Here is a 12,089-nt window from a genome sequence, read left to right as displayed (position 1 = left end):
AGAAAGGGGGAGGGAGAGAAAGGGGGAGGGAGAGAAAGGGGGAGGGAGAGAAAGGGGGAGGGAGAGAAAGGGGGAGGGAGAGAAAGGGGGAGGGAGAGAAAGGGGGAGGGAGAGAAAGGGGGAGGGAGAGAAAGGGGGAGGGAGAGAAAGGGGGAGGGAGAGAAAGGGGGAGGGAGAGAAAGGGGGAGGGAGAGAAAGGGGGAGGGAGAGAAAGGGGGAGGGAGAGAAAGGGGGAGGGAGAGAAAGGGGGAGGGAGAGAAAGGGGGAGGGAGAGAAAGGGGGAGGGAGAAAGGGGGAGGGAGAAAGGGGGAGGGAGAAAGGGGGAGGGGGGAGAGAGGGAAGAGGGGGAGAGAAGGAGGGGGGGGGGGAGGAATAGAAAAAAAGAGAAATTTGCATGACAATACAAATAGGGAGGGGAAAGCCATGAAATAATTTAGTAAAGAGTGAAGTCAGATCCAGCAGCCCAAACAAGCTGGAAATAGAGTAAAGTTATCGGGAAAGGATGATGTTGTCAACTGTGTTGAAAGCGCAGCAAGGTCAAGGCAGGATAATGCACCAGAAATCAAAATTTGTTACTGAACAAATGGATAGTTCTTGGGGTGAGTTTAGACATTAATCCAAGAGACCATTCTGATGGTTCAATTGGATATTAAGATCTCTTAGCGATACGAAAAATGTTCTTCTGACATCCTAGCCAAAATTCATATTTAAACCACCACCATGATTGACACATGTCTACAAAAAATGACTAAAACTCAAAATGTAATTGGCTGTCTGTAATGTCCTCCACAACTTGGAGTTGTGAAAGATGGTATAAAAATGCAACTTCAGGTAATTGTAGCATTGGACAGTAACCACTCCTTAAAGTAACTCATTAGATGTAAATAGTTTTGAGACGTTATGAATGACAAAGCATTATATAAAGAAGTTATTCCCTTCTTTGTTTAGCAATGACAGAGTCACTTGTTGGACTAGTTATCCATGCAATAACTTGGGAAATAATGAATATAGAAGACACCACACAGGCAAAACCATTTTTATGGATGTCCACAGTACATGTACTCTGATCATCTGAAATGACTGAATCAAATCAGCGTGTTCCACACAGGTCAAATATTTAATGTCCAGTTGCAACTGGACTTTCCTTCCAGATCTACTGATTGAAGGCCTCATCTTTTTTTCCTCATTGGGTAATAATAATTTGGATCAGGGGCCGGCAAAAACTGACCCAATCCATATTCAGCAATCTTCATACAGGATATCTTGCAAAAGTTGAATTAAGATTTTATTTGTAAATGTGCTTGATATGGAATGGCAAAAAGTGTGCTCAGGTTCTGAATTAGTGGGAAGAGAGTTCCCACTAAGCCATACTTGGTCACTTAAAATACAAATCCAGTTTTCAACCATAAATAGATGTCTAAATCAAAAATATTTAGTGTTAGTGGGCATAACCATGTGACATAACTTCAGCAAATATGATAAATCCATAGAGACCACATTGTGATTCATCTTAATACTTCAGTGATACATTTCAAGTCATCTATCTAAATATCAAACTATTTGTTAGTAGTACAGAACTTGAGTATTGCTGAAAAAAGGTTTGCTGTCAAAGTTTTTTGTCTTGAACTCATCAGGACAGATTCACAAGAATATCAATTGTAAAGGGAGCAACAATTTATACTGCTCGAGAAGAGAGCGCTAGTTGGTTAGCAAGTGGACTTTGATTGGTAGAACGTTACCATGGAGAATGCATCAGTGAACAGTTAACTGCCAAGCCTTTGTTTAAATTCAAACCACGCAGGTTGACTCTTGATTGGTCAAGACATTGCCATGGGGAACGAACCAGAGAATGGCTGTTACCCGAGTTTCTGTTTAGTTGAAAGGTGCAATGTATGAATATGCTCCTTCTGTCTGAAAAGGACAAGGCCACATATGTGAATACATGTAGCTTCTAGCACACATTAGTGAGCCACTAGGTGTAATTCTTAGCACAATCAGGATTGTTGAGCAAGTGCTGTCCAATCGCAGAATCATATCTAATGTTGGACACTGTTTTGAGTTTTGCCAGCACAGGCTGATTGGGACAGTCAACACTTTACCTATTGCAAGTAGTCAAAGAAATATGTTGTTTGGCCCCTCAGTCATTGGGACGTACGGCTGAGATGTCTGGCATCACACTGGCACTGAAATTCATATACTGCATTACTCAATTGCGTGTTTGGCAAAACATCTCTTTGGCTTGACAGCAGCATCCTGCTAGTGGCAAATACTATCTGTGTTGCTACTGCATAGTAGCAGCGTGAAACAGCTAGCTTCGCCTGTTGCTTAAATTTTTGAGACACTTTATCCTTCCAGGGCAATCCGAGAAGATAGACTGGGCACTTTTCAGGACCGCAAGTGGCAGCCTTAAGCCGCTGTGTGATATACAGTGAGCAATGACCTGATCAGTGTAGCCATTTGGGTGCTTTGATGTACCCTATTTCAGTGTCAAGCTTGCACAGTGATCAAATGGCTCAGACTGTATTTACACAGTTGCCGATCAGGCCAATCTTATAGCGCGGGCAACAGTAGGAATCCCAATGTATATATTGACCAGTGAAGATAGGCTGGCAGTAGTCAGTGATAGGGAACCTGTTGGCAGATTTCACAAGTAGCACGTCAAGGAAAAGATCATTTGACTGCTCCATTTCACAAATGAATTTGGGTGCAGGATGGAGCCAATTGAGTTGTGCAAGTAAATTCCTACCAACAGCTGCAGATTCAAATATAGGTTAACATGTTTTTTATTTCTCTTTTACTCTGAAGTGTTTCCCTCCATGTTACATCTCCTCAGCTGAGGAGACTGGAACATTAAATATAACCGCACGTGAAACTCAAGAAAATATTTCCTTGCATAATATGTGACTTTCTACAATGATTGTACACCAGTCATGTTGAGGTTTCACTGTGGTATTTACTGAAATAATTTGAATTCACCCTGGCTGGATTCAATTAAAGTGAATATGGGCGTGTTATTTTCTTGTAGGTTAAAAATGACAGCTTGAAAAGCTTAAACAGAAACATACCTGCTTCATCATTTTTTTCTTTTGCGACTCCTTCTGAAGGCTCTCATTGACTGAGGTCTGCAAGCAGAGAATCAAAGCACCGACTCAAACTTATTATGTGGAATAATTTGTCTTAAGATTAATGATGAAGCAACATTTTTTTAAAATATGGACATTAATCTATCCAATGGAGACACATAAATATTCAAATTAAAAATGAGTTACAGAACTAAGTGATAGCCAATAGACACAGAAACAGGAGTCTAGACATTGTGCTGCATGATATTAACATAATGCTTGAAATGTTTGTAAAAAATTATTAGAACGGATAAATGCCTCTTAAAAACATTAGCTTCTTACAAATACATTGAGCATTTGTACACTAACATTGCAGCTTGGTATTTTATTCTAGGCTATAATGTGAACTGCATCAATTTTAAACGTGCTATCCATCAAAATTGTGCAAGAGTGATTTACTAAATCGTTTGTACAGCATGCTTCAATAAGATATGCAACTTAAAAAGGAGAACCGGTTTTCTCAAAATTAATTCAATGTAGATTCAATTTTTCCAGGATGCAATACTGCTAAATCTTCATACTGCAAAACACACATTGGGGTGGCCCACTCTCCATGACTTATACCACAGCACGTCACAATCATTGGGAACAGGCAATAGATGTACAAATGGTCAAAGGGCAACTTAATTTGCACTGATAACCTTGTCAGGAATATGAATGTTATTTTATCAGCCCTTGGTCCACCAGAATCTATATCTGACCTGGTCACACCCATGAGTCATTTCAGGATTGTAAAGATGGGAGAGATGCTCCAAGTTGCGCGGTGGCACAGTGGTTAGCACTGCTGCCTCACAGTGCCAGGAACCTGGGTTCGATTCCCAGCTTGGGTCACTGTCTGTCCGGAGTCTGCATGTTCTCCCCGTGTCTGCAGGGATTTCCTCCGGGTGCTGAGGTTTCCTCCCACAGTCCAAAAGACGTGCTGGTTAGATGCATTGGCCATGCTGAATTCTCTCTCAGTGTACCTGAACAGGCGCTGGAGTGTGGCGACTGGGGGATTTTCACAATAACTTCATTGCAATGTTAATGTAAGCCGACTTGTGACACTAATAAATAAACTTTAAGTCCTCAGCTAGAGTTCTAAACCATTCACTATGCATATAGACAAGAGTAGGCCTGAGGTTATTCCCCCACACATGCAGGTGGTGCCAAATTTTCACGGAATACCCATTGTTGGTTGTATTTTTGGGGAGTGCACTGAATTTTTACTTCAGCAGTTCTTAGCATTTGTGACTTCTTTCAGTTTAGGTAGGATTATGGTTGGGAGAGGTCAAACAATGTTAAATTCACAGAATCATCCACTTTCAGCTTTGAATAACCTGATTGGAACAAAAAAGCTTCAAGTCCTTCCCTGATCCTAAACAGTAATCAATCAAAAGCCTGAAGAATAAATTAAAATTACTTGATTCTGAACTGTTGCACACCATATGACAGGACTGGGGTTAGGTGTTATTGTACTCTCCAATTCATTCTCTATCTCACATATCTGACCACTTTGTAAAAATAAAGAACATCTCATTTCCCATCTTTGAGCTGCACTCATCCAGGCAAGGTGACAGTATTCCTTCACACTCCTGACTTGTGCCTTGTAGATTGTGGACAGGCTTTGGGAGTCAGGAGGTGAGTCACTCGCCACAGGATTTCTAGCCTCTGACCCCGCTCTTGTAGCCACAGTATTTATACGGCTAGTCCATGTTGATAGTGGGGATTCAGCGACAGTAATGCTGCTGAATATCAAGGGGCGATGTTTAGATTCTCTCTTGTTGGAGATGATCATTGCCTGGCACTTGTGGGAGTGAATGTTACCTTCCAATTGTCAACCCGAGCCTGAATATTGTCCAGGTCTTGCTGCATTTGGACGTGGACTTCTACAGTATCTGAGGAGTCACAAACGGTGTTGAACATTGTGCAGTCATCAGCAAACATCCCCATTTCTGACCTTATGATGGAAGAACATTGATAAAGCAGCTGAAGATGGTTGGGCCCCAGAGGAACTCCAGCAGTGAGTGAACTATAGCAAACTACTCCTTCATCCACAGGTATACCTTTGCAGATATATACAGACTTGTAAGGATTTTTTCTATCTTATATGCTAATGTTCACAGTAAATATACCGCTCATATCATAGAAATCATAGAAACCCTACAGTACAGAAAGAGGCCATTCGGCCCATCGAGTCTGCACCGACCACAATCCCACCCAGGCCCTACCCCTATATCCCTACATATTTTATCCACTAGTCCCTCTAACCTACGCATCTCAGGACACTAAGGGGCAATTTTCTTTTAGCATAGCCAATCAACCTAACCCGCACATCTTTGGACTGTGGGAGGAAACCGGAGCACCCGGAGAAAACCCACGCAGACACGAGGAGAATGTGCAAACTCCACACAGACAGTGACCCAAGCCGGGAATCGAAACCAGGTCTCTGGAGCTGTGAAGCAGCAGTGCTAACCACTGTGCTACCGTGCCGCCCAATGTACTAATAGGCAAACTGTGGTCAATCATACCACACTCTGGAACCAAGTGATAGTGGCCACCAAAACAACTCCCAGGACCTCTCAACTTCCGCCAGACGCTCGCCACGCCGAGAGCCAACTGGCCACACGGAAACTCGATTCACGCGCATTCAAGCTTCACCTTCCACGCACTCTCTCAGATACTCGGCTGTGCCAATGGAACACCACTGCCTCGTAATTGTCAATCACCCACATTTGGCCATCTCTTTGTATCTTCTGGCTTTCTGGAAGCCTATTTTGCTTTCAGTCTGCCTCCTGTATCTTACTCTCCATTTCCGAGTCTTCTGCTCTATTCCCAACTGTAACATCACTGAACAGGAGCCATTTTCGATCCCTGTCCTTGTTCCTTGACTTAGCTGCTGTCCAGGGACCTTCCTGCCCTACTCCCCTGGGACTTTCCAACTGTTCCTTTCCTTCCCTGCCCATTCGGTCACCTCTTGTGGAATGGTGCTTTCCTTCAGGGTCACCTTATGTCTCTCTGAGTCTCTCTGATCCCCTGTAACTAGGCAACAGCACAGTTCTTTTCAACATGTGTTTTTTTAAACTTCCCTAAACTACCGGGTAACACATCCTTTCACTTCTAGAGTGGGTAAAACTTTATTAAAAATGCCTATATATAAACAGTGCTTAGAGACCTCTCTGCTACATTTCACAGAACCTCAAAACTGAAACCACGCCCAGGATTGACCTTATCAACACATAATTTTAAAAAACTTAAATCTATATCTATTTCCTAATAAACTCCAATGGGCTTCTAACATGTGCTTTGCAATAACTTTTCCACTAAAACAAGTCAATGTCAGTTCCGTGAAACTGCACAGCAGCTTACACTAAACACTGTACTGTACTGCAGGCTCCAGGTACTGAGCAATCACTCATATAATACAGTTTACACATGCTTGAGGCTCATACAGAAATGTCTATAAGCTAACTTCACTTCAAGCCCCATGAGTTGAAGTGGTGCTTAACTGTGCGTTTATTGTTTCAAATATAATCTAAGTTTAAAGTTTATTTATTAGTGCCACAAGTAGGCTTACATTAACATTGCAATGAAGTTACTGTGAAAATCTGCTGTTGCCACACTCTGGCACCTGTTCGGGTACTCTGTGGAAGAATTTAGCACGGCCAATGCACCTAACCAGCACATCTTTCAGACTGTGGGAGGAAACCGGAGCACCCGGCAGACATGGGGAGAACGTGCAGACTCCGCATAGACAGTGACCCAAGTCAGGAATCGAATCCAGGTCCCTGGCGCTGTGAGGGAGCTGTGCCAACTGGCGCCAGAGCCCACAAAATTGTATCTCAGCAAGAACAGAAGTCAGGATTAATGTTTCTAAGAGAAAATAATATTTCGGGGAATAGTGAGGAAATTAGTCAGCAATGTACCGCAGAAAATAATGAAGAAAGCAATCAACCGTGTGTTTAAAGCTAAAGCTCGGAATAAATTCTACAATTCACTTTGCCCTTTTAATAGGGATAGCCAAAAAAATAAAAATGTAAACTCAACCACATCAGCAATTTATTACAATCATTTCCCAAGCCCACTGACTGATAGATATTTCCTGTTTTGCTAGATGCCTGCGAGATATAATCAAACCTTTATTAAATGTTCTGCTTCAAAGCACTGGTAATCTAAGTTTTTTTTAAATATTGTTATAATAATAGAGAGCTTTTCACCTCACTCATCTGGAAAAACACTGACACTCCATTTGTCAGAGGTTCTTAAAACAAAAATACAAGATAGCAAATGAGCCAGAGCCTGACCAGAGCATTGTTGTTTTTCAAAATAAATCCTTCGAATATACATATTATACATATAAAAAATACTTGTGTTCACATTTTTGAGAAGGGCATTTTCAGCAGTGTAAAAGCCACTCAGTTCTTCACAAGTGTAACTCCACATTTTAATACAGAAAGAACTAAAGAAAAAGCTATATTCAATTGGGTGCAAATTCATCAAGCTGTGATTTGATCCATTGGGTCATTGTGTTATGTGTGGCAATTGAAATGGATCAGCTACATTCCTATGTTGGCCCAGGTCTCAATATAAATGTTCTTGTCCTGGGGTTAATTCAGTACAATACAGAGATAGAGAGAGAGAGAGAGAGACAAAGAGAGAGAGAGACAAAGAGAGAGAGAGACACACACAAAAAGAGAGAGACACGGAGAGAGAGAGAGAGAGAGAGAGAGAAAGAGAGAGAGAGACAAAGAGAGAGAGAGAGACAAAGAGAGAGAGAGACAAAGAGAGAGAGAGACAAAGAGAGAGAGAGAGACACACACAAAAAGAGAGAGACACGGAGAGAGAGAGAGAGAGACACAAAGAGCGAGAGAGGGAGAGAGACACAGAGAGAGAGAGAGAGAGAGACACAGAGAGAGAGAGAGAGAGACACAAAGAGAGAGATACAAAGAGAGAGAGATACAAAGAGAGAGAGAAACAAAGAGAGAGAAACAAAGAGAGACAGACAGTAACAAAGCGAGAGAGAGAGACAGAGAGAGAGAGACAAAGAGAGAGAGAGACAGAGAGAGAGAAATAAAGAGAGAGAGAGAGACAAAGAGAGAGAGAGAGGGAGAGAGACACAAAGAGAGAGAGAGACACACACACAAAGAGAGAGAGAGAGAGAGGGAGAGAGACACAAAGAGAGAGACACAGAGAGAGAGACAAAGAGAGAGGGAGGGAAACAAAGAGAGAGCGAGGAACAAAGAGAGAGAGAGGAACAAAGAGAGAGAGAGGAACAAAGAGAGAGAGAGGAACAAAGAGAGAGAGAGGAACAAAGAGAGAGAGAGGAACAAAGAGAGAGAGAGGGACAAAGAGAGAGAGAGAGACAAAGAGAGAGAAACAAAGAGAGAGAGACACACACAGAGAGAGAGAGAGAGACAGAGACAAAGCGAGAGAGAGAGAGAGACAAAGAGAGAGACAGAGAGAGACAAAGAGATAGAGAGACAAAGAGAGAGAGAGAGAGAGACAAAGAGAGGGACAAAGAGAGAGAGAGACAAAGAGAGAGAGAGACAGAGACAAAGCGAGAGAGAGAGACAGAGAGAGAGAGACAAAGAGAAAGAGACAAAGAGAGAGAGAGACAAAGAGAGAGAGAGACAAAGTGAGAGAGAGACAAAGTGAGAGAGAGAGACAAACAGAGAGAGAGACAAAGTGAGAGAGAGAGACAAAGTGAGAGAGAGAGAGACAAAGCGAGAGAGAGAGACAGAGAGAGAGAGAGATAAAGAGAGAGAGACAGAGAGCGAGACAAAGAGAGAGAGAGACAAAGAGAGAGAGAGAGACAAAGAGAGAGAGAGAGACAAAGAGAGAGAGAGAGACAAAGCGAGAGAGAGACAAAGAGAGAGAGAGACAAAGAGAGAGAGAGACAAAGAGAGAGAGAGACAAAGAGAGAGAGACACACACACAAAGAGAGAGAGAGAGACAAAGAGAGGGACAAAGAGAGAGAGACAGAGACAAAGAGAGAGAGAGACAAAGAGAGAGAGAGACAAAGAGAGAGAGAGACAAAGAGAGAGAGAGACAAAGAGAGAGAGAGACAAAGAGAGAGAGAGACAAAGAGAGAGAGAGACAAAGAGAGAGAGAGACACACACAAAGAGAGAGAGAGAGGGACAAAGAGAGAGACAAAGAGAGAGAGAGAGACAAAGAGAGAGAGAGAGAGAGACAAAGAGAGAGAGAGAGACAAAGAGAGAGAGAGAGGGACAAAGAGAGAGAGAGACAAAGCGAGAGAGAGACAAAGCGAGAGAGAGACAAAGCGAGAGAGAGACAAAGCGAGAGAGAGAGAGAGAAACAAAGCGAGAGAGAGAGAGAGACAAAGCGAGAGAGAGAGAGAGACAAAGCGAGAGAGAGAGAGAGACAAAGCGAGAGAGAGAGAGAGACAAAGCGAGAGAGAGAGAGAGACAAAGCGAGAGAGAGAGAGAGACAAAGCGAGAGAGAGACAAAGCGAGAGAGAGAGACAAAGCGAGAGAGAGAGAGACAAAGCGAGAGAGAGAGAGACAAAGCGAGAGAGAGAAAGAGAGACAAAGCGAGAGAGAGAGAGTGACAAAGCGAGAGAGAGACAAAGCGAGAGAGAGAGAGACAAAGCGAGAGAGAGAGAGAGAGAGACAAAGAGAGAGAGAGAGAGACAAAGAGAGAGAGAGAGAGAGACAAAGCGAGAGAGAGAGAGAGAGACAAAGCGAGAGAGAGAGAGAGAGAGACAAAGCGAGAGAGAGGGAGAGACAAAGCGAGAGAGAGAGGGAGAGACAAAGCGAGAGAGAGAGACAAAGCGAGAGAGAGAGGGAGAGACAAAGCGAGAGAGAGAGAGACAAAGCGAGAGAGAGGGAGAGACAAAGCGAGAGAGAGACAAAGCGAGAGAGAAAGAGACAAAGCGAGAGAGAGAGAGACAAAGCGAGAGAGAGAGACAAAGAGAGAGACAGAGAGAGAGAGACAAAGCAAGAGAGAGAGAGAGACAAAGCGAGAGAGAGACAAAGCGAGAGAGAGACAAAGAGAGAGAGAGACAAAGAGAGAGAGAGACAAAGAGAGAGAGAGAGAGAGGCAAAGCGAGAGAGAGAGAGACAAAGCGAGAGAGAGACAAAGAGAGAGAGAGAGACAAAGCGAGAGAGAGACAAAGCGAGAGAGAGAGAGACAAAGCGCGAGAGAGAGAGACAAAGCGCGAGAGAGAGAGACAAAGCGCGAGAGAGAGAGAGACAAAGCGAGAGAGAGAGACAAAGCGAGAGAGAGAGACAAAGCGAGAGAGAGACAAAACGAGAGAGAGAGAGAGAGAGACAAAGCGAGAGAGAGAGAGACAAAGCGAGAAAGAGAGAGGCAAAGCGAGAGAGAGACAAAGCGAGAGAGAGGCAAAGCGAGAGAGAGGCAAAGCGAGAGAGACAAAGAGAGAGAGACGCAAAGCGAGAAAGACAAAGCGAGAAAGACAAAGTGAGAAAGAGAGAGAGAGAGACAAAGCGAGAGAGAGAGAGACACAAAGCGAGAAAGAGAGAGACAAAGCGAGAGAGAGAGAGAGACAAAGCGAGAAAGAGAGAGAGAGACAAAGTGAGAGAGGGAGAGACACAAAGCCAGAGAGACAAAGCCAGAGAGAGAGACACACAAAGCCAGAGTGACACACAAAGCCAGAGAGTGACACAAAGCCAGAGAGAGAGACACAAAGCAACAGAGACACAAAGCGAGAGAAAGAGACACAAAGAGAGAGAAAGAGACACAAAGAGAGAGAGAGAGACACAAAGAGAGAGAGAGAGAGACACAAAGAGAGAGAGAGAGACACAAAGAGAGAGAGAGAGACACAAAGAGAGAGAGACACACAAAGAGAGAGAGACACAAAGAGAGAGAGACACAAAGAGAGAGAGACACAAAGAGAGAGAGACACAAAGAGAGAGACACAGAGAGAGAGACACAAAGAGAGAGAGACACAAAGAGAGAGAGACACAAAGAGAGAGAGACACAAAGAGAGAGAGACACAGAAAGAGAGAGACACAGAGAGAGACACAGAAAGAGAGAGAGACACAGAAAGAGAGACACACAGAAAGAGAGAGAGACACAAAGAGAGAGAGACACAAAGAGAGAGAGACACAAAGAGAGAGAGACACAGAAAGAGAGAGAGACACAGAGAGAGACACAGAAAGAGAGAGAGACACAGAAAGAGAGAGAGACACAGAAAGAGAGACACACAGAAAGAGAGAGAGACACAGAGAGAGAGACACACTGAAAGAGAGAGACACACAGAGAGAGAGAGAGAGAGAGAGACAGAGAGAGAGAGAGACACACAGAAAGAGAGAGACACACAGAAAGAGAGAGACACACAAAGAGAGAGACACACAGAAAGAGAGAGACACACAGAAAGAGAGAGACACACAGAAAGAGAGAGACACACAGAAAGAGAGAGACACACAGAAAGAGAGAGACACACAGAAAGAGAGAGACACACAGAAAGAGAGAGACACACAGAGAGAGACACACAGAAAGAGAGAGACACACAGAAAGAGAGAGACACACAGAAAGAGAGAGACACACAGAAAGAGAGAGACACACAGAAAGAGAGAGACACACAGAAAGAGAGAGACACACAGAAAGAGAGAGACACACAGAAAGAGAGAGACACACAGAAAGAGAGAGACACACAGAAAGAGAGAGACACACAGAAAGAGAGAGACACACAGAAAGAGAGAGACACACAGAAAGAGAGAGACACACAGAAAGAGAGAGACACACAGAAAGAGTGAGACACACAGAAAGAGTGAGACACACAGAAAGAGAGACACACAGAAAGAGAGAGACACACAGAAAGAGAGAGACACACAGAAAGAGAGAGACACACAGAAAGAGAGAGACACACAGAAAGAGAGAGACACACAGAAAGAGAGAGACACACAGAAAGAGAGAGACACACAGAAAGAGAGAGACACACAGAAAGAGAGAGACACACAGAAAGAGAGAGGCGCAAACAGAAAGGGAGACTGACAGAGAGAGGCACA

The 12,089-nt window shown here is 43.6% G+C and overlaps 1 protein-coding gene across 1 annotated transcript in view; it reads right to left on the bottom strand.

Moving 5' to 3' along the window:
* Positions 1 to 12,089, bottom strand: part of nsrp1 (nuclear speckle splicing regulatory protein 1) — a 45,421-nt gene that overhangs the window by 14,935 nt on the left and 18,397 nt on the right. Inside the window, exon 3 of the mRNA XM_078224902.1 lies at positions 3,066 to 3,122. Within this exon, the coding sequence (XP_078081028.1) occupies positions 3,066 to 3,122 (57 nt within the window). The remainder of the gene's footprint in view (positions 1 to 3,065; positions 3,123 to 12,089) is intronic.

The sequence above is a fragment of the Mustelus asterias genome, chromosome 12, assembly GCF_964213995.1.
Source record: "Mustelus asterias chromosome 12, sMusAst1.hap1.1, whole genome shotgun sequence".
In the NCBI taxonomy this organism is placed as follows: domain Eukaryota; kingdom Metazoa; phylum Chordata; class Chondrichthyes; order Carcharhiniformes; family Triakidae; genus Mustelus; species Mustelus asterias.
This window is presented reverse-complemented; position numbering and strand designations above follow the sequence as displayed.